The 26,813-nt window shown below is 51.0% G+C and overlaps 2 protein-coding genes across 4 annotated transcripts in view; one reads left to right on the top strand and one right to left on the bottom strand.

Moving 5' to 3' along the window:
* The window catches only part of RPL34 (ribosomal protein L34), a 350,268-nt gene that overhangs the window by 179,009 nt on the left and 144,446 nt on the right, over positions 1-26,813 (bottom strand). The gene's annotated exons all lie outside the window — the stretch shown is intronic.
* LEF1 (lymphoid enhancer binding factor 1) overlaps positions 5,003-26,813 on the top strand; it is a 70,462-nt gene continuing 48,651 nt past the window's right edge. Inside the window, exons 1-3 of one of the 3 annotated variants that reach the window (XM_075149750.1) lie at positions 5,003-5,249; positions 6,148-6,211; positions 7,706-7,839. In XM_075149750.1, coding sequence (XP_075005851.1) covers positions 5,040-5,249; positions 6,148-6,211; positions 7,706-7,839 — 408 coding nt within the window. In that variant the 5' untranslated portion in view covers positions 5,003-5,039. The remainder of the gene's footprint in view (positions 5,250-6,147; positions 6,212-7,705; positions 7,840-26,813) is intronic. The other 2 variants (XM_075149748.1, XM_075149749.1) reach the window with 2 other exon arrangements.

Genomic DNA, 26,813 nt, shown 5'->3' with positions numbered 1-26,813 from the left:
TACAGTGTCTGCAACCCAAATCCAAAGCCATACCGGCTATCTGGACCCTGTGTTAGTAAAAGCACTGAAAAGGGACTGCACTGCCAAAGGGACCGTCTGCCTGGTACAACACAAGAGCGGGGGTGCTTTGTTTTTTGCCCAAAAAACATCCAGATCTGTTATTTACAGCTTTTCCTATGGCATTTGTCAGAGGAGCAGCGAGCCTCTTACACACAACATCGCATTTATTCTCACAGGGTGAAAAAGAGGCTTAGAAGTATTATCCTTGTTTTAGAGGCCAGGAACAGGTCCATATTTCTAAATACATTCATGCACCCTGAGGCAGCGTGGGGCTGGCTCCCCGGCAGTGTCGCGCAGCAGCGGCGCGTGCGGGTGACTGCAGCGGTAACTCTGCAGAGCCCAGAGCTAATCGTCGCATCCCTGCTCGGGCCCAGCTCACCCCACGTCCTGACGGAGGAGCATTTATTTGCTTCAGAAGGAATTTGGGAATTCAGCCTCTATATTCAACTTGCACATAAATCACAGATGTTATCTAAATAGGGTGGCAAACGCAGATGCAGGGAACATGCATAATTCCCTCACATTGCCTTGAAAAGGCACTGTAAAAGCTTGATCTGAGAGATCTTGAAACCCAACATCTTTTTTCGTGCTTTGCAGTCCTGAGGGAGCAGTGGGAGCCCAGAGGTGGGTGGCCGTCCCCGTGGGCCCGGAGTGGGCAGGGTGTGCGGGGCGATGGTGGGGCCCCCCGGGGTTCCCCCTCCCGCACCCCAGCTCTGCCACCCATGTGCCTCACAACTCATAAAAAAGTCGCGCTGCACCTCAGCAGCGGGGTGCACGCCTGTCCCGTCGGGGAGCCGCAGGGCACAGCGTGGGCTGCCGCAAAGGGCGCCCGCCCCCCAGCGCACCCACCCCTCGGGGGGCCACCCTCGACATTTCCCCCTCGGGGGAGAAAAACCCGCGGAGGGTTTGCCTAGAAAGACTCCCTCCAAACTGGCACTGGCCTCTCGGGCGGGGGGGAGAGAGGCTTTTTGCCGCCGTTTCGCTCTATCGTCGGTCAATCTAAAGGAGTTTTCCCCCCGGGGCCGCGCAGCCCCGGCCCGGCCGGGCGCAGGGACGCGCCGTCGGGCGGCACTTCCAGGCGGAGCCCGCTTGGCTCCACAGCCCGGTGGTTTTAAACAAAAGGGTTGGTTTTTTGGTTTGGTGGTGTTTTTTTTTTTTCCTCTTCTCAGAAAATAACTGCACCCCTCTTTGCAAGAATATGTTTTATTTTTACTTGTTTTTCCCTCCCGGAGAAAACTAGCTCCTTCCCGCCGGTCGCTCCCCACCATGTGCGCGGCGCTCCCCCCTCTCCCCCCTGCCTCCGGGCTGGCATGCGTCCAGTCCGGAGGATTTCTTTTTTTTTCCTTTTTGTATTATTATTTCTTATTTTATTTTATTTTATTTCCACTGCACATTTCGGCTCCAGCTCCCCAAACTCTTTGATCTCCCCCGCTGTCTCCTTACCCGGAAGAAAACCCTTGCCCGCTCAGCTGGGAGCTCGGCGCACACGTGGGCGCCCTGGCGCGCCTCCATGCTCCTGCCAAATTTAGTCACACAAAGGGCCCGGGGGGGGCCGGGAGGGGATGAAAGGGGCCGCCGGCGGGACATCAAAGGCGCCGCCGCCCCGCCCCGCTCCCGCCCTCCCCTATATAGGGGGGCGCCGGCGGCGGACGGCGCTTCGCACGCGAGAGTGTGTGTGTTCCCCCCGCCCCGCTTATTGCGCTCGGGGGGGTCGTCCTTGGGACCCCAGTTCCCCCCTCTCCCCGGTCAGCCCCTCCGAAACTTTGTGGGGTTCGTCCCGCTGCCCCGACCGGTGGTGCTCGGCCCGCCCCAGGCCAACGGCGGGTTTCTCCTCCCTGTTCGCCCCACCCCCCCCGGGACGGGCGAGCCGGGCTGGCCGTCGGGGAATGCTCGAAGTGCGGTCCCCCTCTACGCTGAAATGCAAAAAAAACCCCCAGAACCCCCCCAAAAAACCTCTAAAGCGCCAAAACCCGCTCAAACGACCAAAAAAAGCTAAAATGCAAAAACGTCCAAAATGAAAAAAAAAAACCCAAACGCGAAAATACAAAACTACGCTAAAATGAAAAAAAAAGAAAAAAAAAACCACCTAAAACGCAAAAATAAACCCTGTTAGAGTACTAAACCGCGTGGCAGCCGGTGCGGAGCCGGGTGCCGGCGGGCAGCGGGCACGGCGGCGGGCGCGCTCCCGGCTGTGCGGGGAGGGCGGCGGGGTCCTGCGGGGCTACCCCGTGCTTTGCCCCCCCCCCCCGGCCGTGCCCTCAGCCCCACGAACTGCGAGTAAAGCGACAGCTTTGTGTTGTCTCCAGTCGAATCTGGCGTTGGAGTTGAGGTTTCCTGAGTTTATCCTCTTGTCATAAATCATTACGGTCTCCACCTCCCCCCCCCCGCCCGCCGCCCCCAACCCGGCCCTTTTCTGCCTTCAAAATCCTTCCACCAAAAAAGTGATCCGGGAAAAACTCCAGCCCACATGAAGGGGGAGACCCCGGGACGGCGGAGGGGCGGGGGGAGGCTGCTTTTCCAGAGGAACCCGGTAATGAAACAGGCGTGTGGCCGCGCTGCCGGCTCCTCTGGCGGGGACCCCGCCTGCTCCCGGGCCGGGCCGCCCCGTCGGGGGAAGCGGGCTACAACGCTCGGGCTCTCGCCGCAAGGGTTTTCTCCGAAAGGGACCGGCCCGGGGCACCTTCCCCCGGCCCGGGTGCCCGGTGCCCGCCGAGCGCCGGGAAAGGGGCGGGAGGGATGCGGCGGCATCTCCGTGCCCAAACCATCCCCGAGTTGCCGTTTTCCAAACAACCGCTTCCCGATCGCCTCTCCCCAGCCGCCTTCGGGAGAGAGACGGTTTCCCTGCAGCCGGGGAGCGCTGCACAATTAAGCCCCTTCCCAGGGTTTACATTTCTAATTTCTTTCTTTCTCGATTCTTTATTTTACGCACTTGTTCGACTTGACAAGTCCATCCTCCGTTTCCCACTACCTGCTCCCTTTCTCGGGGTTTGGCGGGTCTCGTTTCTCAGCTGGATTTTTATTACTGGTTCGTGGGCGGTGATGCAGAGACACGAGCGGCGGCGTGGGCAGCCGGGCTCAGCCCGCCCGTGTCCCAGCCAGCCGTGCCGCCGCGCCGGCCGCTCCTCACGCCGCGCCGAGACCAGCAGCTGCTGAAAACGGATTGAGCATCCGCATGTTCCCGTTCCTCCGTCTCCCGGCGCTTGAAGGTTCAGCAACCTCGCGGGGCACGTGCAAAGCGCGAACCGCACTTTTCCGATGCCAAAATCATGGGAAGTTGTTTCCTGCAAAATGTGCGCCCATCGCGTTCGCAAAATAAAAGATGTGGCGGATCCTGACGTTTCCCAAACGCAGCGCCTGCTTTTGTTTGGATGATTTTTTTTTCTTAAATGTACTTGCACCCTGCACGGGGGCGATGCCGTGTCACCCGGGAGCTAACGGGGCAGCCCGACGGATAAAGGGATGGGACGGGGCGAGGGGTGAATCTCTGATACTGCTCTGGATCCGGTTACCGGTCTGAAACCGGGGCGAGCTCACCCCGGCTGGTTTTCTCCCTGTCGCTCGGGAGCTGCCACGCATTCCTGCCGGGCACTCGCCGGACTTAATGGCGATGTGTTAATTCTGCCCTTCGTCCGAAGCGGGCGCGGGCAGCGCCCGGGCAAACCCTCGCACGCTCCTCCCGCTCCCCTTCCCCGAGCGGCGCCATGTGGCCGCACCCCCCCACCCCCCGGCAAAGGGGAAGTCTCAACAAAGCAGCCCTAAAAACGCAGGTCTGTCTGCCTGGGGATGCGGCCAGTGCCTGTGCCCCCCGCGGCGGCATCCTGCCTGGGGAGGGAGAGGAGCAGCAGTGCCCCGGCGCAGCCCCCCGGTGCGACACACACGCACACGCACACACACAGGCTGCTCGGCGCAGCCTCAGCAAAGTTTGCCCGGGGGCAGCCCCGCACCCGCTCCCCCCCGAGCCGCCGGTCCCCGCCGCCCTCCTCCCGGCCCCGGGCGCGGTGTCAGTCACGGCGGCGGCTCCTTTCATCTCCGCCGCCCCCGCCCCGCCCCGACGGCGGAGGGAGGGCGGCAGGGGAGGGCGGGCACGATGCTGAAGTTGCGCCGCCGCCGCCCCGCGCCCCACCGCCGCCCCCCGTGGGGCGCCGCGCCCGCCGGCTGCGGCAGGCGGCCCCGCGGCGGCCGCTGAGCGCGGAGGCGGCCGGGGGCGCACAGGCGCCGCGGCGGCAACTTTTTTCCCTGCCCGCGGGCGCGGAGGGAAGCGGGGGGGGGGCCGCGCCTCCCCGCCCGCTCCATCCCTCCCTCCCGGGGCTGTTTCTTCCTCGCCTCCCCGGCCCCCGCGGTGCCGCCGAGCCCAGCCCAGCCCTGCCCGGAGCCGCGGGCGAAGCGGCGGACAAAGGCCTGGTGGGTGCGCGCCGCGGGCAGCGCCGTCCCCGTCCCCCGGGGAGCCCCCTCCCCCTGCCCGCCCCCCCCCCAGCCATTTTAACTCGGGCCCGCCCGGGTGACGGCAACTTCACTCGGAGGCGAAACTCGGGCGCGCTCCGCTCCCCTCCGCGTCCCCTCACCCCCAGGGTGAGCCCGGGCCCCGGGGGGGTGGATGGAGGGGGACGGGGCTCCTGGGGGGCGGTCCCCAGCGCGGTCCCTGGGGGCGGGCGGAACGCAAGCGGGTGTATTTCGACTTATTCCGGCCGCGCGGCGCGGCGGGGCGAGGGTCCCCGCGGGGCCGGTGCCGTGCGGGAGCGGGGGTACCTCAGCCCCGAGGGGGCGGGCGGGCGGGGGTCTCCAGCTGCCGAGAGCAACCCCGAAGACTTGACGGGATTTTTCCTTCTTCTCTCCTCCTTCTCCTTCTCTCTCCTCCTCCTCCTCCCTCCTCCTCCTCCTCCTCCTCCTCCTCCTCCTCCTTCCCCCCGCTGCTCCTCCCGCTCCCGCTCCCCTTCCCGCGGCGGGCCGGCGGCCGCAGCAGACGCCGCGCTGCCGTGAGGATGCCGCAGCTGCCGGGGGCCGGGGGCGGCGGGGGGGACCCGGAGCTCTGCGCCACCGACGAGATGATCCCCTTCAAGGACGAGGGGGACCCCCAGAAAGAGAAGATCTTCGCCGAGATCAGCCACCCCGAGGAGGAGGGCGATCTGGCCGACATCAAGTCCTCTCTCGTCAACGAGTCCGAGATCGCCCCCGGCGCCAACGGGCACGAGGTGCGCGGCCGCGGGGGCTCCGCGGGGCAGCGCGGAGCGGAGCGGCCGCGGGGGCGCGGGATGCCGGCGGGTTCCGGACGCCGCCGCCGAGAGGGAGGGAGGGAGCTTCGGCGGGGCACCGGGGAACCCCCTATTTTCCTGATTTCCCCTGAAAAAAAAAACATCCCACTCCCGTTTCCAGAGGGGCGGCAGGCAGAGCCGGGCGGGCTCCGCGTCCCTCCGCGCCCGGGGATGGGCTGGGGGGGGCGGCCCCCTCCGCGCTTCGGCCCGGGACGAGAAAGTTCCCGCGAGTCCCCCGACGGCGCGGTGGTATGAGACCTCAAGCAGCCATGAAATTTCCTCGGTAAAATCAGCGGGGTCGGAGCATTAGCCGTAAACTCTTTCGCGATTTGCATAAAACTGTTTTGGGAAGAAATTCCCGACGCTAAAACAACTTCAGGGCGAGCGGGGAACTTGTTTGTTTTCTTTTTTTTCCCTTTTTCTTTTCTTTCCTTTTTTTTTGGTTGTTTTTTCTTTTTATCCGAAAGATCTATTAATGAGGGCAACCTGATTTTCATTATAATTTTTGGTATCTTTTTACCAAAAATGTTTTGACCACCGAAGCTCCAAATATTTTCCAGAAATAAGCCCCTTTCGTTAAATATAGGGCGGTTCTGCTAGAAGCGCTTTGCAAAGCCCCATAGTTATTAACGTTGTCATAAAACGATCGTTTACACAAACGTTTCTGGTACAGTTGCCTTCCAGGCGACTTAAGAGGGAAAAGAAAGATGCTTATCTCTTGCCCTAACTTTTTTCTTTCTACGAGAATCTGTAGCACTATGATCGATAGATCAGCATCCATACAATGACTTTTCTTCTTTTTCTTCTTCTTTTCTGATGGTGGATTCCCCGCGGTCAGGTTTCCAGACAGACTCAAGCACAGGATTCCTACCATGATAAAGGCAGAGAGCACCCTGAGGAAGGTGAGAAGCGCATGGTCCTGTCTTGCGGTATTGTCCCTCTTAGTCCCACTATGAGCCTCCGCACGATCCTCAAACTGGAGCGTGGTTTCTTTTGGGAAACATAGATTTAGTACCTTTTGGGGAAGGGGGATGCCAGGGTGCTTTCAAAGTGCGAATAAAAAGCAGATGAATGTGCAGCACGTTTATCTTGACTGACCAAATGGTATTTCAGTTGTTTAGAAACTGATAAGTAGGCCAAATGGATCTTCGCTGAAGAAATAACTATTTTTAGGATATCAGCTTAAACACATCTATCTTTTCACTTATACAGTGCAGCCGAGTTGTGTGTGTTCAGAAACTCTCTGCTTTTTTCCCCATAGCCAAAGTCTGTCACTTAAATCTTCTCTTCCAAATTTAAGCATGAACAGACCTCTTGCTTTTTTCAATGTACCAGCTGGTTAATTTTGATTGAGGAGGACAGAGGAAATAACAGAGTTCGTTGACTATCACTTAGGAAGCTGGACACGCGTACAAAGAACGTGTGCTGTGAAGGATGGGAGGTTATATTTAAAATGAAATGCTTATCATCACGAACTAAAGCAGATCATAAATTCCATATAAAGACAGACACAGTTCAGTCCTGGTGCTTTCTGGGACTCTGTGGCGATCTTTCTCCAAATTGGTCATTAAACAGCCTAAAAGCAATAATGTCCATGCTCGTAGCGTTTTGGCAGTGAGTTTTTGGTCAGCTCTGCGTAGTTTTCTTTTCAGCCTTGCATCCTCTTAAAACCTCACCTTCGAGTAGTATCATTGTCAATAGTCATATAGGTGGGAGACCTGTCAACTCCCTGTTGCAGGACCTGGACCCAAATTCTTTATTTTCCTACAAAATAGCCTCCCTCACTTGGCTTCCCGCTTGACTGTAGTGCCATGTGAGTTCAACAGCCCCCCGCCCCCCAAATCGTTAGGGTCTCCTTCCAAGCCAGCCCCTGTCCTGTAATTGTTCCTGGTGAGCGTGGCCAGAATGAATTGTTCGCTGCACACAGTGGCTCGGTGAGAGAAGGAAATGATTATATCTAGTTATCACTGCCCTATTCCTCCCTTTCCTAACAATGATGTTGGAAACCCATACTGGCAATACTTCTGAATCCACAAATCCTAGAGGGATGTATAAAATGGGGGAAAACTGCTACTTGAGAAATGTGATGTCATTGCTGATGTTTCTGCCATGATTTGAGCAGGGACTAGCAAAATAAATTGGTTACTCTGAGGCTATTCCGTATTTTAAGCGTAAACTCCTCACTGAGAGTACTTCCTGCTTTAAGAATTAACTCTTCTTAAAAAAATTATATTGCAAATTGCTGCGGACCACTTTCTGTCAGAGATAATTTCCATGAGTAAGGAAACGTTTGCATGCAGAACATTTTTATGAATGCACAGTACCTGTTTAAGTGCTCTAACTTACAAGAAATGCATATGTGGGGAATAATGTAATCATTGTTTCCTCTTCCATAGGAAAGCATCCAGACAGTGGCTTATACAGCAAGGGACCATCATACTCTGGTTATTCTGGGTATATCATGATGCCAAATATGAATAACGACCCGTACATGCCTAATGGATCTCTGTCGCCACCCATCCCCAGAACAGTGAGTTATCTCTTCCAAAGACCGGTTTTGGCGAGCTGGGTTTCCTCCTGTTCGGTCTGCAGTGCGTGTTCACGCCGGGGTTTTTTGGGTGGCTTCAGTTACGGTGGAGGTTGTGCTTCTGCTGTTCAGAGCCTCCGTCCAGTGGAGTTTGAGAGCTCTTGGAGGTGCTGGTCGCGATTGCGGTGGAAAAGCTGAGATTAACGTCTGCGGTGTCTGACGTCCTTTGAACAGGGCTGGGAGCTTTGGGAGGGGGGGAACTCTGGTTTACAACTGTAGGATAATGTATGGCGGAATGATGTAAATGCCGTCTTTGTAGTGACTGGGACAGATGTGAATTTTCTGGCTTTAACTCTTCGTTTGTTGAGGAAAATCGAGGGCAGAGCTGCTTTTCGCCTTCAGATATGGCATTGCTCTTTGCTGATGGATATTTATTTCGGCCTTCAGCTCTTCTGTGTGAAGGCTTTATGTATCTGGCAGTATTGCTTTGAAACATGCTCTGTACCTTCAGCCACAAATTGCGAAATGGTTGTTTAGGAATTAATATCAACCATGATGCAATGGTTACAGCTTTCCTTTACGTTGTGGTGGGCACTGATTCTTCCAGGTTGGTGCTTCTGTTTCCATTGGTAAATGCACGTTTGATGGATTTTAACGTACTTTTAATTTTGGATAGTCAATTCCCGTTTATTTTTATAAACCTCTTGGTATACGTATAGAGTGATGGGAAGGCAATGTTAAAATGAGCTGTGGAATTATATTAGTAGAACCGGAGCGGAGCAGGAAACAAATTTGCTTGTAAGCATCCTGCTGAAAAAATGCTGCTGCAGTTGTGTGTGCTGTGATATGAGAAGTTGGATGCTGTTATTTCCCTGTGATAAAGCAGTTTTCCGTCTTACTGGCTCTTAGATTTTTACTTGGCGGTCTCTGTCAAACAACTGGTATTATTTTCCTCTCCGACATTCTTGATTTTTCTTGAGGGTTGTGGCTTTTGACTTCAAAAACAAAAAAGAAGGGGCCTAATCTGTATTGGTAATTTGACAGCAGCAAAGCGTGTTAAATTGGTGGATGTTTGGATTCGGAATGACAGGGCGGTTTGGCACTGGGAAACACATGGATCTGCCCTTTTTATGTGTCACCGTTTGCATTTTAGAGATGCAAAAACTCGTGCAATATATTGTATTCTGTTTTTAAAAAGGACCTTATTTGTGTATAAATTACAGTTCAGAGGCCTACAACCATTTAGGGTGAAGCATGATGACCACGGTCTGTTGATATTTGTTGTTGTTGTAAACGCTGCTCTACAGAAAACTTCAGTTCAGACGTGTCGTGGGGAAAAGGATGCAGCTTCTCGAGAGGGCACGGAGACTCAAACCTGCCCCTTTGAGGGCTGAGAAACTTCAGACCTTTTTTTACCCCCTCTTTCCCGTGTTACCTTCCAAAGAAAGTCCCTAGTGCTGGTGCAAGGCTTTGAACAACAAAACCCAGATTAATTATTCACTGAGGATTTTCTCCGCATATGCGTGCCATGGGGCTGCCGCTCTGTACTGATCTGGCATCGATGCCCCCAGAATATCGGCTTCTCGCGGAGGTTGTCTGCTCAGGTACTTGAGGAACCATCCTACGTGGGTACGTTGGAGGGGAGGAGGGGGGGAAACGCATCTGCTTTCTAATTGTAAAGCTGACTGCCGGACATCTGAGGGGCTAATTTAGCGCAGTGTTGCTCTTGCATGTTAGAGCAACACCACTATTTCGGTAAAATAGTGCTGTTGCAGGGCTGCGATGTTGACATAAGCCTGGAGTTCTTTCAGTTTAACCACAAGGCTACACGCTTGAGTTATTAAATAATTTTTTTGTTTGATTGAACTATAATCTTTGTTAGTCTCCTAGCTGACAGCTGGGTTTTAATGCGCGCGAGATCAAAACGCCGCATCCAGGAGATGACACACTCGCTCGCCTCATGGCTAACCGCAGCTCCAGCGCCGCGCGCTGCTGCTGTTCACCTTTGCGGGGTCCCAACCGCCGCCCCGCAGGTTTGCTCTTGCTCCCCTTTTCGGGGGGACGTGCCAGGGCTGGGGGGCAAGGAGCAGCCGAGATCAGCGAGCTCTGGAGGTGGCGGTCTCCCCTGGGGTGTTAGTCCCCGGCCATTTGTGCGCGGAGCAGCCCTGCAGTGTGTACCTGCGCCCTGCCATTTGCATGACAAAGCCGCTTCTTGTTGATGCATCTGTTGCCTGGAGGTGTTAGGCAGGATTAAAAAGCCGCCCTGGGGCGCTGAATCTTTTTTCTGCCCGGCACAAACCCTTGGAAGGATCCTTCTGCCTGCAAACCGCCCAGGGGATGCACCCCCGGGGAGGGGCGGCCAGATGCAGGACGGGGACCATCTCTGACGGAGGTGGCCTCGGCTCGCTACGCCAGCGCAGAGAGAGTGGAGCTTTCTTGGCATGGGAAAAAAGTTACTTTCACCGACATATGTAGGAAAAAAAATGCCTTTTTTTAAAAAAGGCAAACGCTTTACATTCTTGCTCTGTAAAATTAAAAATACAAATCTGTAGTCAGACACAACGTGTCTAATAAGCCTTACAAGAAGAAAACTGTAGTGTAATTTCAGTGCAGCTTTTGGAGGGGAAAGGGTGTATGAGGAGGATTTCAAATTTTCCTAAATCTGCTATTGTTAGAGTGGTCTCCTCTTGTCCTCCTCTCTTTTTTAATTTTTAAATTTTTTTTAGTTTTTAATTTTACTAGCAACTGATTTGCCTTTTACAAGTTGGATTTGTAGGAGCAGGAGAGTGTTAATTACAAGTTCAGGTACAATCTTCGCACTGCAGTACGTATTCCTGTCAGATAGCTGGCTAAGTGAAAAAGCAAAGCAGTTGGTTTGGGTGGCTGCAGGAGAAGTGGCACATGATGGTATTAAAACCACAGTAACACCTGGTGAATGTGCATCCTGTGTGCTCGAGATATCTTTTGGTGGTTTCTCAGCATCGTGGGGGTACTGAAGATGGGAGATAGAGACAGCTGTTTGTTTTGTAACGTGTATGGGGTTTTTCTTACTTTCTTGTTAACAAGACTAGTTTTGGGGTAGCAAACCTTTCTCGTCTGTGTGATGGGAACGTGGGGACAAAGGAGCTGACCGAAGAAGAATCATTTCTCTGAGTCTTAAATTAATCTAGAAAATAATTTTGTCTTTGTTCCTCCCTCTTTCCCAATGAATTAAACTTTCTGTGGGAAGATAGAGGATTTCTGTAACCTCCCTTTTGTCTGTTCTTATCTGTTCTTGGGGTCTGGGTTGGTTTATTCGTGGCTAAACTGTCTCTTTGTAGCAGCTGGAGGTGTTAAATAGGTTGGAGGATACAATCTATAAACACCTTACAGAGACTTGCAAAACACAGCATATCCGTTTGAAAACGTTGAGGAATTCTGCTAAGAGAGTTTGAACACAAGGAACAACGTTTATGCGCAGGACCCCCCTACCCTGCCCAAGTTTTGGATATTCCTTGTGTGCTTCTGCGTGGCAAAGGGTGTGGACATAGCTCCTGTCTTGAAGAGCTAACGTCCCAGGAAAAATTGTGTGGATAATATGGACAGGAGGGGGATATGGGGATAGAAATAGCAAGAATGAGTGGCTACAAAGCCTCAGTAAGAGCGGTTTATTTCCCTAGCTGCATCTTGCCGTCCCTGTGAAAGCAGGCTGCTTCACTTGCTTGTGGGGAATTTTTGGGACCCTGAGGGGAATGTATGGGAGCGTTAGAGCTAGCATATCCAGCTGCAGAAGGACACGAACCTGATGTTTTGTAATATTGTCTTTTCCTGAGAGTCAGCTTCTGCTGAATGTGCAGTTGTAGGCACTTGCTGGGAGCCGTGGTCAGCTGAAAGCTCCCTGGCCCAATATGAAACGGGCTTTGTAGCACAGATGTTGGGGCTCAGCTCCTGCTCCTGTATCACCCATCAGAAAGCTTTGCACTGATCCCTGAGTTGGTGTCGGCGCAGGACACTCTGAGGGCCGTAGGCAGCTGTGGTCCTGTCGCACGTCTCTTTCTTCCCCCTGCAGCCCCAGACCCGTGCCTGAAGAAGCGGATTGCACGGGCAGCCGAGGGGCTCGACAAGCCGGAGCTGCTCACCCAGCACTGAGGCTCTGCCGCTTCACCCTGCGTGGCACGCGTCTTCTCAATGAAGTCGAGTGATGCCGTCTAGCTCCTTAAATAGCTTCGAAATCAGGTGTGGAGGAGCACAAAGCTTCCTGACTCAATGGAAGCAGAACTTGCCGGGGTTTATTCGGGTTTGCGCGGGGAGGAATTTTGACACTATTTGTTGAGGGGCTCAGTGAGTTGTGCCAAATGCCAGCACCGGGGGGAGAAGAGGAATCTGCTCAGCGCTAATAGAGGGACCTCACTGCTGCAAATGCGTCTGTCAGCTGCTCTGACTCAAGCGTCACAGCTGATCAGTCTAAAATACAAGCCAGGTCTCTTTGAAACACAAATCCAAGCCATGAATGGTCGTGGGCCGAGTTTGGGTGGTGCTTTCTTTCCTCCCCTTAGTGAAATGAATTCTCCGTTTGGAAAAGGGGGCAGAAGAAGTTACTGCGGTGCCTCTAGTTTGGCTTTTGTCCAAAGCTTGATCTGGTTGCTCGTGATAAGATGGCACAATCCAGGCAGAGTCTTATGTACGTATGCCCATCACGAGTGTGGTCTTTGGGTGAAGAAAACAGCCTTTCTGCTTCTGCTGCCTTCTCCTTGTCAGGGTGATGCAATTAGCAAATCTATCTAATTGTGAATGGGCAAGGGGGAAAGAAAATGATCTCCTGATGTCTCAGTCCAGAGGCAGCAATTGCGTGTGTGTGGCTTCAGCGGAGGTGTAATCAAAAACCCCACCCATTACAAATCATCAAAGTTGGAGCTTTTGTATATCAAGATGTGTATATGCTTATGTCCTAAATCTCCTTTTTCCTATATATCTAGGAGCTAATTCAATATAAACTGTAGAAGTTGGAGCTGCCGCTTTCATTTTAAGGTGGTTTAAAAGCAAAATGTCATTCTTGTTGTCTTGGTGCTGTGCCACCTCTTCTCCAACTTAATCCCAGTCCAGAAAAAATGTTAATAAGAATAGCTTGTTACGGGCTGCGAGTGCCAGGGAGGATATGGTTCAACAAGACAGCCTGAAGCTCCACAGGTTCAGGCATCAAAGGAGGAAAAGACTTTTTCCAGATACTTGCAGGGCTGCATGGCTGCAGGCATCGAAAAGCCTGGGTACCGCAGGCCTGGCTCCTCCTGAGTACTTAACTTCTGTTTATAGTTAGGGAAAACTCTTCCTGATACGGGAAGGAAATAACCCACACAAAAGCATTTTACTGCTGCTGTAATATTTCTGAAGTCCCATTAGAGGCATGTGCTTTTTTTGCTAGTAGTAAAACACTGTCTGTGTCTCTCAGAAGACGACACGCGTGCAAGCGTCTGCTTTAATACGGACACGGAACATTTTCCAGCCTGAGGTCTGTGCGTCGTGTGGCCCGCTCAGATCCCCCGTGCAGCTCGCGCACAGACGGACACCGATCCAGCCTGTGGCCGGTCCGAGGGAAACGCTGCTGCGAGCCGGGCGGTCCGTGGGTCCGTGACCTGGTGGGGGCAGGTTGTCCTCGGCCTGCGTCCTCCCCACTGCTGCAGGGGAGCCCTGTGCCGAGATGCTCCAGTTGTGTGTAAATGACTCCCATTTACCCCAAACTGCCCATGTCCTGGCTAGCAGGCAGTTATCGCTAAGCTGCTTTTGGCCATCAGGCATGTTTGGCGTGAAGACTGTTCTCGTCTGGCCGTCGGGTTCGGTCCCTTCTTGCAGGGCGCTGGGGGGAAGGCGGCGCAGCTGCTCGGCGTGCTGCTCCTGCCCGGGCAGTCGGGGATTAGTGTCTCTGTCACTCTGGCCCTTCGTAAGCATTAGATTCACTTAAGAAAATTGCATTCAGAATAAGTTAATCTAGCAACCCAAAGGCTTCTATTTTGAGACTTGGATCTTGCGGATATGTTTATTTAGTTTGGGTTTCCCACTTCAAAGGAATCTGTCCTCTCAGCAAGAAAGTGATTGAGCACTTAAATAAAAATGTATTCATTGAATCTTTGGGATTGAGCTAAAAGTGCAGTAGGGAGTTAACGTGTGTGCCAACTGTGCTAATCAGCCAGGGATTGCCTGTTCTCCTGAAGGGGAAGAAAAGTGGTCTGAACTGCCTGAGGAGAAGTGGCATGCCTTCCCCTGGCTTCTGGCAGTGGTGTTGCTTGCTGATGCTTCAGGCTGAGATGAAGGACCTAGAAGATTTTCACCTGTGATCTTCAAAGATACCAAATCCCTCAGGTAGAAGAGCATTTTCATGGAGCTGAAAAGTCGACTCGACGTTTGTTTATTTTCTTTAAGTGGCTGTGGGTATAGGTGAAGTTGAGGCGTAAAATCAATAGAATGAGCTTAGTCAGCACAAATTACAAGTGTAAAGTTACGAGGCTTTGATTGAATATTTATAAAATGGGCAGTTTAACTTAAAAAGTAAGCGTGCTGTTGTCACCAGCTGTAACACATAAACCAGAGAATCGCTTTGGTTAGGAGTTATTAGGCAAGTCAGAGAGCAGTTAATTCCCAAAAGCGTCTGTCTATCCAAGCACTTTCAGTATTCTAGCCCTGTACTTCAAACAGCAGCGCACAAGTCAGCGGGCAGGTCTGCTTCACCCAGGCGGGTGCACAGGGGAGAAGTCCCCTGGGAACCTGGGATTTCGTGCACGTGGGTGCCATGATGTACCTTCTGAAAATGCTGGCGCTTCGAGTGAGCAGGGGTGCCTGTGTGTGTGCTCGTGGTGCAAGGGAGCTCTAGTAATGCTGCTTCGGCAAAGAACAGAAGAAATCTGTTTGCTAGGCCTTTTTTTTCTACTTCCTTGCTTTCTGAGTAGGGAAGCTTTAAAGTAGATTGAAGCAGGCTGCTGCTGCTGCACGTCCAGCGCAGTGCCAGGCACTGCACATACTCGACAGCCCTGCTCTAAGAAGCCTGCAACCGTGACTCGCGGGAGCTGCAACAAACCCTGCGGTGTCAGCACGGGGAGTGAGATTCCGCAGAATTGAGATTCCGTGATGCTGAAATCGCATTGATACTGATGGCCGCTCAGCTTCCCCCTTAGTTGACTTGAACGGAGGTCTGGATGGGGATGCAGGCGTTACCCAAAGAAAACCAGTCTGGAAATGGTCTGATTCGTCATGTACGTCCAAAAAACAGGGAAATGGAACATGGGGCTTTTGTTGGGCAGTTTTGTTGGCTCAGAGGTGGAGAGTGATGAGCTCTAAAAAGCTGTCCCTGTAGGCCCTGTATTTCTGGGTTGGGGTCCTAGTGACACCGGCTGCTCAGAGCCAACGCTCTGTCTCAGTAACTGGTCACTTAGCTATGCTATAAGGCTCTATTTCTTCAATTTTCTGCCCTCTTTCTGTATTTCAAAACTGCCTCAGAGTTTCATCTTTGTGACCGTCTGTTGTCTCTCCACAGTTTTGGCATATCTTCTTGCCTTGATCTTTCTTCATCCCTCCCAAATCTTGCATTGGCAAGCTTTGTCTAGCATAAAAAAAGTACAATATGGAGGTGACGATTAAAGGTGTCAACGCTTGTCAAATGCAGACCGCGCTTGGGGAGAAGACCTTTTCCCTGCCGATGTGCTAAAATGCAGATAAACTGTGTCCAGCGATGCAAATGTGTTTACTTTGTTAAAATGCCGCAATCCAGCGATTTGTTTAGGGTCTCTAGTTTTGAAGTTTGACTGGGGTTGTATCAGGTTTAGGAAGCTGCAGTTACAAGCGGTAATTGTGTTTTTGGTTGCGCTCTATCCTCCCACCCCCAGTCCTGTACTGCCGTCACTGCAGTTTCGTATAACTCCCGTGTACCCCCACGGTGAGCAAGGTTCCCGCCACCGACCCGTATTACATCCCACGCAGCCGTGCTGCAGAACGGCACCGCAGCGCGTCTTCCCGCCATGCGGCTTTCTAAATTAATTTTTACGAAGTGGCTTCCTTCTCACATCCGTGCCCGCTCCTCAATTTAGGGTTTGTGGCAGCTTGTTTCATCGTGTGGCACTCCTTGCAGCCTGCTTGGCGGCATTTCTGTTTCTTAAACCGAAGAAACACTTGTTACAGAAAAGCTGAGGTGAAGCAGGAGAATAGCCGGGCTTGACACAGTGCAGGGAGCCCTCCGAATTGGGGGAGACTCTGATTCCTCCCTTCAACGTCTGCACGTGGATTAGCCCCTGCAAAGAGTAAAAATGGTTCGTGAACAGGTCCTCCTTTCTCAAACGTAAATGCACGTGCAGGTTCAGCCTCTCGAGGAGCTTTTGGGAGCGGGGCGGGAGCGAGCAGGTGGGTGACAGTCAGGTGTAGGAGCCCGGGGCGGTGGGGCAGGCTGCGGCGAGCCCGGGTCCCCTCCAGGCTGCTGGGGATCAACGCCGAAGGGAAAAGTGAGCTCACCGAGCTGGCGCTGGGAGGGCTTTTGAGGATATTGAGGAAATAAGCCATATATCGAACATACTAAAATACATTTTGAAAAATGTAAGCAATTAAAATAATTTAGCCTGAAGAATGCCCCTAACTCTTTTTCTTTGCTGCCCTCCAACACTAGCATGCTGGATTGTGTTTGTGTCTATTCTTTACTGCCCGATTTCCTCCTGCACACAGCTGAAATTCAGCTTAAAAAATAAGTTGGAACTGAGCATGTTGGATTTGAAAATTTGTTACTCAAAAACCCTCTCTCACACGCATTATTTCATGTCTTAAATACCCCTGGTACAGGGAGAAAGGGAAGCTGTGCTGGATTTAAACGAAAAAAAGAAATAATTTTTAAAAAGCTTAGCTCTTAAGCATGTGCATTTTTATGGTTTTGTTGTGTCTTTTTTCCCCTCTCAGTTATTTTGAGGATATTTCTAAGATAATAGTGCAGAGATTCTGTTTTGGATGTAAATCTTCAGAAGGAAAACTCGGAATAGGAGAACCGCAAAAAAATGCTAATTTATTAGGCAACTCCCCAGACAGTTTGACAGCACTATTGCAAACATGGTTTTTTTAAACTGGCAACTACTAAGCTTCTTATCGGAATGACCTGTAAAAGATGACTTCATACTTTGTAATAAGGAAATATTAAGAGACTCTAGGAGAGCTGGTCAAAATGCTGTTTTGCTCGAAACTTTTTTAATTCAAGGCCCTCCCCAAACAACTTGTATAGAAAGCTTTCCCTCTTTCTTTGAAACTTCAAATTCTTCCTTTTTTTTTTTTCCCAGACGTGTGTGTAAATGAGAATATTACAGGCTAATGGGGTAGAACAACAAATACTCTATCGGCAAATGCGGTTTAATCAAAGCTGGTTCAGAAACCCCTGTGTTTGGGGCACAGGCAGACTTTTTAGGAGAAGGAGATTTCAGAGGGGGTTTTGTGAGCTTGTCTTCCAGCTCTGGCTCCAGCACTGCAAGTAAATACATTCAGTTAGCTAAACAGTTTTGCTCACTGCACAAAAAATGCCCTCCTCCATTAAATGAATCTTTCTGGCCAACGTTGAGTGGACAAACCGTTTTTTCAGGTCCAGTCAGCATAAGAGCTTGCGTGTGGGTCTTGCATTTCTCTTCTGGAGGTGGCGTTTCACAGCCCAGGAGCCCGCAGCTCACAAGTCAGCCGTGGGCTGACATTGGCCTTTCATGCATTACCTGCACCTCCTCTCCTCTGCTGGGCTCGGTGGGTTCTCCCAGGAGGGGGTGGCTGGTTAAGACAGTGGCCGAGATTTGAGCCTAGGGCGTTAAGCCGGGACTGGGAGAGCTGCCTGTAGTAACGCAAGCGCTGCTGGTAGGTTATAGCTGTTTCGGGGGCGGAGCAAAAGTTTGTGCTTGTGCAATTAAGCATGAAATAGGTAAATTCTGTGTATAATTACCCAACGTAGAGTCTAGCGTGAGGACATGACCCGTGGAAATCGCAGCGCATCCGTGGCTGCCGGCGAATTCCCGGGAGGTATCCCTGGCACCCATGCCAGCGTAGAGAGGGGGGTCACGTCCCCTGCCTCCCCCCACCCTGCTCTCAAAAGCAGAGCCACAATCTGGGAGGAGAATTCTGCAAACGGGGAGCCGAAAAAGCAAAATTTGTTCAGAGACTTAGGGGAAGGTGATGGCAGAGGCAGGAACAAAATCCAGTTTCCCGAGTTCACTTCAGGAACCCCCCTGAAAGACAGCTTGCTTGTAAAGATACGTTTCTTGGGTTGTTTTGGGTTTTTTCATGAAAACAAACCAGAAGTCTGAGGAAGTAAAAACTGGGATGTACGTGGAGGGGGGAATAAGAGGATTAAAACTAGTGCAGATAAGAAGAAAGTTGGTGGCAGCGCTGGCTGCAGCTCTATTTCATACCCAGCCTTTCAATTAAGGACTGAACAATCTTACTGAAGTTTCTAAGCAAAAGCAAGGAGAGGCTTAAACTTTTTGTCAAAAAACAGACTTTGTTTTTTCCCGTTTTCCCTCTCTGCCATCGCAGTAGCACCTGTTATCTTCCCACTCTTTTTCCTGTTTGCTGTGCCCCCGCAGAGCGGGCAGGCTGCTTGCCCTCAGCATCATTATTTGCACCCCCCACTTTGTCTCTATCCTTCTCTCAGAAATTCAGCCCAAACGCAGTTAGATAACTAGCACAGTGTGCTCCCTCTCCCAGGAAGCTGCCATCGATTCGTGGCTCTTGCACGTGATGGGCTGGGGACAGCCGACCAGGGTTGCTCAGCCACCTCCCTGGGCACCGGCATGGTGGGGCTTTTGTTGTTTAACATGGGGCTGGGAGGACCTTGCTTTGCTGCTTCTTAAAGCAGCTATTTGGGATGGCGTCTCGGCAGCAATGGCATCCATCTTCCTCTTGCAGCCACGATGGGCACCTGCCGTGGCCTCAGCAATGTCCATGCCCTGCACCTCAGCAGCCTCCGGTGGGAAGAGTGGTTTGCAAAGGAGGTGCTGGCTGGTTTAAAGCTGAAGCCTTTAAACTTCTGGGCATCCTGAAATACCTGCTACTTTAATGTGCGCCTGCTGGAGCACAGCTCTCAGCTTCCTATCTGTGTCTCTTGAGCAGCATGCCCCGGTGGCATCGCCTCCCTGGGTTACCGGGGTTGTCGGTGTCATTTTCTTTTTCCTTCACAGCTCTGTAGCTGCAGCCTGTACATGGTGGCCACAGCTGGTGGCTGCGCATCCCCCAGCACCACAACCAAACCTAAAACTCTGTTTGTTGCAGTCATGCAGGTCGTCACTTTGCAGGGATCAAGATTTAAGGAACTGGTAAGGTTTGTTGTCAGCTTCCCCGGCCCTCCCTGACGTGGTCACTGAAACAAGCTGCGTGAGGAGAAGCTGTGCCTCTGCTTGGGCACGGAGAGCCGCCTGTGCGGGTTATGTGGTGGGCTGCCCAGGATGAAAAGCTGGCCAACAGCCTTCGCGTGCCTCTTTTGGGCTAAATGGCGTCTCTTAAATTTCAGTGAACAGTGCAAAAAAGTAGCAAGCTTTCAAGCGAAAGTATCAAGTAGCAAGTGAATCCTCTGCAAATGAACAAAAAAGTCCCTGGAAGGGAAAATGAGCGGTAATTACGGTAAAACATACTTTTTCATCACAGTAATGGTTTGACGCTGAAAGGCAGGGTTGTGGCATCGTGTAAAAGTGACTTCTCTGCTGCTGTTTCTTCATAGCGGCGAGTGTTTTGGAGACCTTTGTAATGCTACACACGTTGCTTGCTCGGTTTCTGGAGGCTGGCATTCATTTCCAGATACTTGGGGATAGGCAGAAGTTGAATTAGCTGCCCTGCCAACATGGCAGCAGATAGCTCTATTTACAGTGACTGCTCCAGCTCTCTGTATCTTGCCGCTCTTTCCCCAGTGTTGCTTTATGAGCATCCTTCCAGTTATCAGAGTGGACATCAGAGCCACAAAGAATTAGTCCTGATTTAAGAAAGCAGGCTGTGCAGAGGAAGCAGTAAATTTGCTGGGGGTGGCAGGAGAGTGGGGCGGGGGGGACCCCAAGACCTTGGATTAACACAGAAAAGACTTCTGTCTTAATACTACTAGAAAAATATAAGCTTTTACATCTTGGTAAAGAGCTTGCTACGTTTGGCTCTAGTTTCAGCCTCAGTATGGTTAGTGTGTGTTAAGGAACAGTCAAAGTAAAAACGAGACAGTTTCCCAGCCTTGAAATGACAGGGACATAAGCTCTGTGTCCACAGGGAGGGAGGGCAGATCTCTTTGCTGTTGTCTTTGAGTCGGGGTTTTAATGACTACAGGGTAAAAAGGAGTGTTAGACCAGCAGAAGAAAAATGATACAGCTAAGAGGAAATTATTTTTATTGCTAATACATGGGTGCTCATAATGTTTAATTCTTTACAGCTTATAATGTTTAATTCTTTACAGCTTATGCTTTATTTGCACATTCTTCCTTCCTCACAACTCTGCACGCTTTAGTGGCAGCTACCATATTGCAAAATGACTGCTATTAAAGGCTCGTATTCAGTGGTTTTAGAATGAATAAAAATATTTGTCGAAGTAGCAGTGGTGCTCAGACTGGTCAGCATACGGACACAGAATTGTTCGGCTGCTGCGCCCTCCCAGGCTCTCGCCTTTTACATCCTCCTTATCCCCCCTCCTTTCCATTGGTAAGTTGTAAAAATTCCCTGGGAATATTTTTTCAGGACAGTGTAGATGTACGTTTAATCAAAGTTCAGGACAGTCTTTCTCGATAGAGATTTACTTTTGTTTTCACCAGCGAAGCCAGATGAGGAGAGATGAGGAGCGTGGGAGTGTTTGATGCCCCTGAAAACAATTTTGTGGCAAGAGTAGTTTTAAGGCAGCCTAAGAGTTGTCTGTATGGCCGGAGGAGAGGGAATCTTAGAGGAAGCTTTGTGGTATTTTACGCTTTTAGATAATTTTTTATCTTTTTAGATAACTAATGGGGATTTAGTGTTCGTTTGCCATGTGCCGTGCGTCTGGTTTAGGGTAAGTGAACTGCTGTCAGTTTACTACAAGGAGCTGCAGAGGGGAGGCGACAGCCTGGGCATCTGCATTATTTTGCCTTGCATCAGGTGCTAAAAGTCACTAAACGTACCGTGAGTCACAATATTTTTTCCCAATTTGACTTGCTTGCCCAATCGTATTTTTACTTCAGCCTTTAGGCTTGAAAAAGCATGTGCATAATCAGTTCATTTTGTGTGGTCTAGGCTATAAAAATGCCCCCTCTGTTCTTTCCATATGAAAAACGTGGTTTTAATTTTGGGGAACTTATATAATTTTCTGTGCTTTCTTTTGTATCTCAGATTAAAAACAAATGCTCCCTTCCCCTAACTTTGCATGTTCCAATTACGGAGTTGTGAAAATAAGTCATCCTTCAGCTTTTGTTACTTTAAAACAGCTATCGGTGATGTCAGAGTCAATACTAAAAGCATTAAGAATGCTGGCAGAATGTAATGCAGCTGCAATCCAACATGATGTTGGAAATGGGGTTGAGAGCATAAAGGCTTTCCATATTCCCAGGGCGCACAACTGCTCGCGGCCTTGGCTTTGATCTCTTCAAAGGCTGCTGCCTCCTCCTAGATGGAGAGACTTGGCTGCCACTCGCTCGCATTGAAAAAAGGCAGAGGTCTCTATTCAGGCAGAAATCAATCACTGTGCAGAAACAATTATGTGTAATTCAACCATCATGAAAACAGGGTGAGATTATGGGTTTGTTACCTGAGTGACTGCGTGGAGATGGGGAGCAGCGGACGCGGGAGTCCTGCTGACATGCCACATCTTGATGACAATTATAGACACATGAATGATGTGGCGGGCGGGGGCAGCGAGATGACAAATGCTGGTCACGCTGTCCAGCAGAGCAGAAAATGAGGTTACAATTGGGAGATAATGTTTGCATATGTAACCATATTTCAGCAAGCTGGGCAACTTCAGGGAATAGCGGAGATGGGCGATCGTAAACAAAGTCGGTGTGTGCCGTGGCTATCGGCTTTCTGTGCTACAGAAATGCATATGTGCAGTGAGAAACCTGGGTGCCGCGTCCTGAAGAACTGCTTGTTTAAAACAGCCTAGCAGCATTTTTTTGGGGGGGGAGGAAAGAATTGCCTGGGAAAAGGAGAAATCTCCTGAGTTCGGCCCTCAGAAGGCCGAGGAAGCAAACAAAAATCCTTCCCCGTCCCTCCGTATCTCGGGACAGGGTGGTATTAACATGGCAATGAGGGATTGCTCTTTACGAGCGGCATTGACGAGCACGTCTTGCGTCTCCTGCCTTCCCCTCCCAGCGGGGATTTAGGCTAGCCTCGTGGTAGCGCATCTCTGAGCGAGAGCGGTTTTAGATTTGCATGGTAACATTTTGGCTGCAGTAGGCTGTTGGTAGTGTGACGTGATGCTCAAAATATCTTCTGATGTATAATGGCCTCCTTTAATTAGGAACTTTTTTTTCCCTTCCCCTGAGTGGTGAGCAATAGCTGACTGTCTTTAAAAAGAGAACTGGCATGTGTAGTATCTGCCATGAGAATATTTATTTTGAAGTATTATTGCCTATAAAGTCTTAAAATAGTTTTCCTCCCAAAAAGGCAAAATAAAACACAGATGACTGATTATAAAATGGTATCCCCGCTCACTTTGGTACACAGGACGAGCTTTACCTTTTATACTGCTCAGGCTTAGACATCAGAGGCGCAAGAAGCTGCTTTGAGTTACAGATCTTCAAACAATAAGTCAAAACAAAAAATCAATCCCTCCAGTCCCTGGGTGCAGTTAGCTAAAGATAAAAGAGAAAAATAAAGTTATGCTAAAGCAGATAGAGGAAAGGAACAGATATGCCAAGGAAACACAGAGGACAAGTGCAGAGCTGAAGTGGGCCTAGTGTGAGCCAACATCAAGGAATTTTTATCTTATCAAAAAGTTTTAGGGTTGCCAATTCTTTTCAAACTGGATCCACTCTGCTCCAGGGCTGCCTGAAGCATTGTCTTCAATAAAAGTTGCTTCTCCCCACCCTCCGCACACCTCCCTCTCACTCCTAAATGTAATCACACACAGGGATTAGGCTGCACCTCGCTCAGGGTACGAAACTTCACGGAGACTTCAACAGTAAATTAAGGACTCTGATAATCCCTTGTTGTTACAAATATGAACTGAGATTTCTTTTTAAGTATTTGGTGAAAGATGCATGATCTCAAAAAAAGTAAAACTGTTTCCTTCTGGTGGTATTTCCCCCCCTCCCTCTGCCTCCCAATAAATTTAAATTGCAAAGGAATTTTTCAAATAGATTTAAAAAAAAAAAAAACAATGGAATTTTTTAACCCTTTTTCATAGCTGATTCATGAAATTTTTAATGCCAGTTAACTGTCTTGATTGGATCAAGTACGTGGCTTAAGCCTTAACCTGCAAAGAAGAAAGCATCTCACCGCAAAGTTGCGATACGCAAGCTAAACCCCTCTGTGTCCCTCTTCAGGATCGACATCTTGGGGTGCAAACCAAAAAAGCCTTCTTTGGAAAGAGGTCTGTTGGCTTTGAGGTTCTTCTGTTTCTGTCACATCTTTAAAGATGTTTATAATAGGGGCCAGCGCGCATGTTCGAGTCCTATGGGGAGGAGCTCAAGGCGGCTGTTGGCATCCCTGGCTCAGGGGGGCTGGTGCTGGTACCTGCCCACGGGCACGTCAGAGGCAGACAGGAGCGGGTAATGCTTCATGTAGTAGCTGCTCCAACAGCAGAGAACACATTTATCCAACCGAAAGTGATTAATAGACATGAATGGTACGTTGTGTGCAAAAATACCTGGAATGCACTAACGTTCGAAGGATTTGGGAAAGTCTAGTTGCCGCACGACTTCAGCCCAGTAGCTGATGTCTCGGGGCCTGTTTCCCATCTGCAGTGCGACGTAACATCCATCTCATAGGTGGGACAACAGAGCAGAAGAGGAATAATAAAGGATTCGGGATATGCAGATGCAAGTAAGCTGAGGCACGGGTATTGATGTTAGGTCTTGCTCTTCACCAAGAATTTGAGGAGGCGATTTCAGGCAGCTGCCTGGTAACCTGGGGCTGGCTCTTCTCACTTTGGGCTGCTGAACTGCTGCCTTCGCTGCTTTGAGAAAAACATAAATCAAGCTTTTCTATGTAAACGATTGCATGAGCTGCTACAGAGGTGTTTATAGGATTACAAACTGAACGAGAAAAGGGTTAGTGAGCATAGATATTACTACGAGATATGGTATGGAAGATGTGGCCCACAACATGAAAAAATGGTGTCTCCAGTGTCTCGTTTCAATAAGATAGAAGTTATTGTAGGTAACTCTACTCAGAAGAAATGTTCAGCCAGTTATTGCCTTAGAAAAAAACATAAAAATCTGCAGCTTGATAATTATTCCCATTCATGTCTGGGTAGATTGCATCTTAAAGATAATTTTTTTTAATTGCTTTAATAGTTCTCCTTACAGTTGTCTCCTTTGAAGTGAAGAGCAGCATGGCATGATACCTCTCATCAGGAGCGGCTGCACGAGGGGCTGAGCTGAAGCTGGAGGCTGCCCAGCTACGGCTGGGTGGTGCGGAGCCACTTTCATCCTTTACCAGTTTTGGTTTCCTCCCGTCCCAGCTGTAGGTAAAGTCTTGTCAGCCGTAATTGTCAGTCTCTCAAAAGAAATATTTTATGTTTTGCGGAGGCAAAAAACAGGTCCAGGACTTGGTACTCAAAATGCTGGATATGGGACGTGCTGCTTACTGACCGGCATGGTTTTGCAAAAGTCAGTGGGAAGAAGACCAGTAGTCCTTGGGACAGCTGATGCAGAGCAAAGATTTCTGCAAAATAATAAATCCTGCCAGAAGGGGGGCATGCAAGGCATATGGTGTGTTGTGATGTCTGTGTCCCTCCTGGATGATGCTAAGCACAAGCTCCAAAATGTGCTAGTTTGAATCAGGATGAACTAGGAGACTTACAGGGCTTAAACAACCCAATCTGAAATGGAAAGTGTCTTAACTGAACTTACAGAGTATTTTGCTTTTTTGTGTTTGTTTGAAGTCTGTGTTGAATGGAAACAAAGGATGGAGCAGAGGTGAATGGGAGCTGCAGCACCCTGCCTGTCCTTTCTGCCCCTCCTGCCCTAGGAAAGCAAGCCTGCACCTAGTCACTTTGGGAAGCACCAGCCATCTCCCTTTCCCATTTCAAATATGATGATTAAAGTATTGGAGATAAATGTGTTGACTGGGCCTGGTTCCTCTCGGCATGGGGCTTTTCTTTCTTTGTCTTTTTTGATCTGGCCTGGCTGAGCATCCCAGCAATAGCAGCTAATTGATTTAGCCTGTGTCAACTCACTGCAGCACAGAGACTCGGTTATTTCAGATCTCCCAGTACAGCGTGCAGGGAATAAAAACAGCAGCCAAACGCTGTGTCAGTCTGGGATGGAGCAGGGGCTAAATGCAGAGCGAGGGCATGGTGCAGAGGTGCGTGGCGAGGAGCTGGTGCTCCGTCGTGTGGCCTCCGGGGAGCCCCCGGGAAGCCGGAGCTTGTGGGATGGCGGGACGGGCGCGATTTCTCAAATCTGGCCTACTTAGCCTCGAAAGTAAACACCAATTTGCGGTCTTTTAGTAGGGAGGGAGCAGTCCAATAACGCCAGGATAACTTTCTTGCCAGCAATGCTCGTTGTTCAGGGCAGCATTTAACTTCATCTAATTGGGACGCTCAGGTTTCGACAGTCGGCTTGCAAAAACGGCAGACAACCTGAAGGTGCCAAATGATTTGTTAGGCGCCTGTGATACATAGCCCGTGTCTCCCTGGGAAGGATAACCCCGGCTGGGTCCTCTGTGGGTGGCACAGGCTCTGGGGGCTGCTCGCTGGCGTGAGCAGGTACTTCTGGCAGAGAGGGGGGCAGAGCCCTCCCGTGAGGAGCGGGAGCATCAGCAGCACGCGGGGAAAACTGCAGAAACGTGAAGTTGGTTGCGGCCGCGGGAGCGAGGAGTGACCACCCTGACCTCCCGGCAGGCACGTTTCTGCCCTGAGGTGGCTCTGGCAGCCAGGAGCCCTCTGCGGACGCGCCGGCTCAGAGGTCTGCCCTGTTCAACTTCTGTCCCGGTGGAGCTGAGCCTTAAATAACAGGCAGATGTTTGCAGAGCGTGTATTATGGAAATCAGACCAGTCATAACTTGACTGCTCTAAAATAATGCGTGCCTCTTTAGAAGAGTGGCGGCTTAGGTTTTTTTGGCTGGAGGCAGAGACAGATTTGTGTGCGCAAGGCAGTGGTCTGTGTGGGGCGGTGGGGGGCCAAGCTCTGCCATTCCCACCCCTCAGGGCGCTCGGGCTGTCCTGGGGCAGCCCCGGCCCCGGCGGCACATCCCCTGCTCCAGCCGGAGGGTTTCGCTCCTTCCCACTCCTCCTGGCTCCCCCCCCCGGCCCCTCCCCGAGAGAGCAGCGGCCGTCGTGGTAATGAGGAGGTTGCCATCGTGGTAACGAGGAGGTTGCCGTCATGTCGTGGCAATGAGGAGGTTGCCGTCGCGGCAATGAGGAGGTTGCTGGTGCGGGCGCGCAGCTGCTGATTTGCATGTCTGCCTACGTCGGGCAACTTTCATGTCGCTCCGCTTTCCTCCCCGGGGCCGCCAGCGCACGGCCGTCTCCTGCGAGCTCCTTCCCGCACCCCGGCGGGCGCTACCCGGCATGCACGTGACGTGATGCCTGCCTCCGGTGCCCCAAATCGGTGGGTCCGGCTCGGTGGGATGGCTCAGCAGCACGCAGCGGGTTGGAAACCTGTGGTTGCCTTGCAGGGTTTTGCTTTTCCCCGTCCTGGCGAGTAGTTGCGGGGAGCACTGCTTCATCGTTAGCACTTGCACAGGGTCGCCCGCAAGAGTAATTGAATTTTAAAAGTAAGCCTTAGTCTCGTTATTGGAAACTTACTTTATTTTTTACATCCCCTGCCTTTCTAACCGTCTGTCCGTTCACGTCACCCTCTCTTCCAGAGGAGGTGTCGGTGCGGCGGGGGGAAGGCTGTCTC

Source organism: Calonectris borealis, chromosome 4 (assembly GCF_964195595.1).
Source record: "Calonectris borealis chromosome 4, bCalBor7.hap1.2, whole genome shotgun sequence".
In the NCBI taxonomy this organism is placed as follows: domain Eukaryota; kingdom Metazoa; phylum Chordata; class Aves; order Procellariiformes; family Procellariidae; genus Calonectris; species Calonectris borealis.
This window is presented reverse-complemented; position numbering and strand designations above follow the sequence as displayed.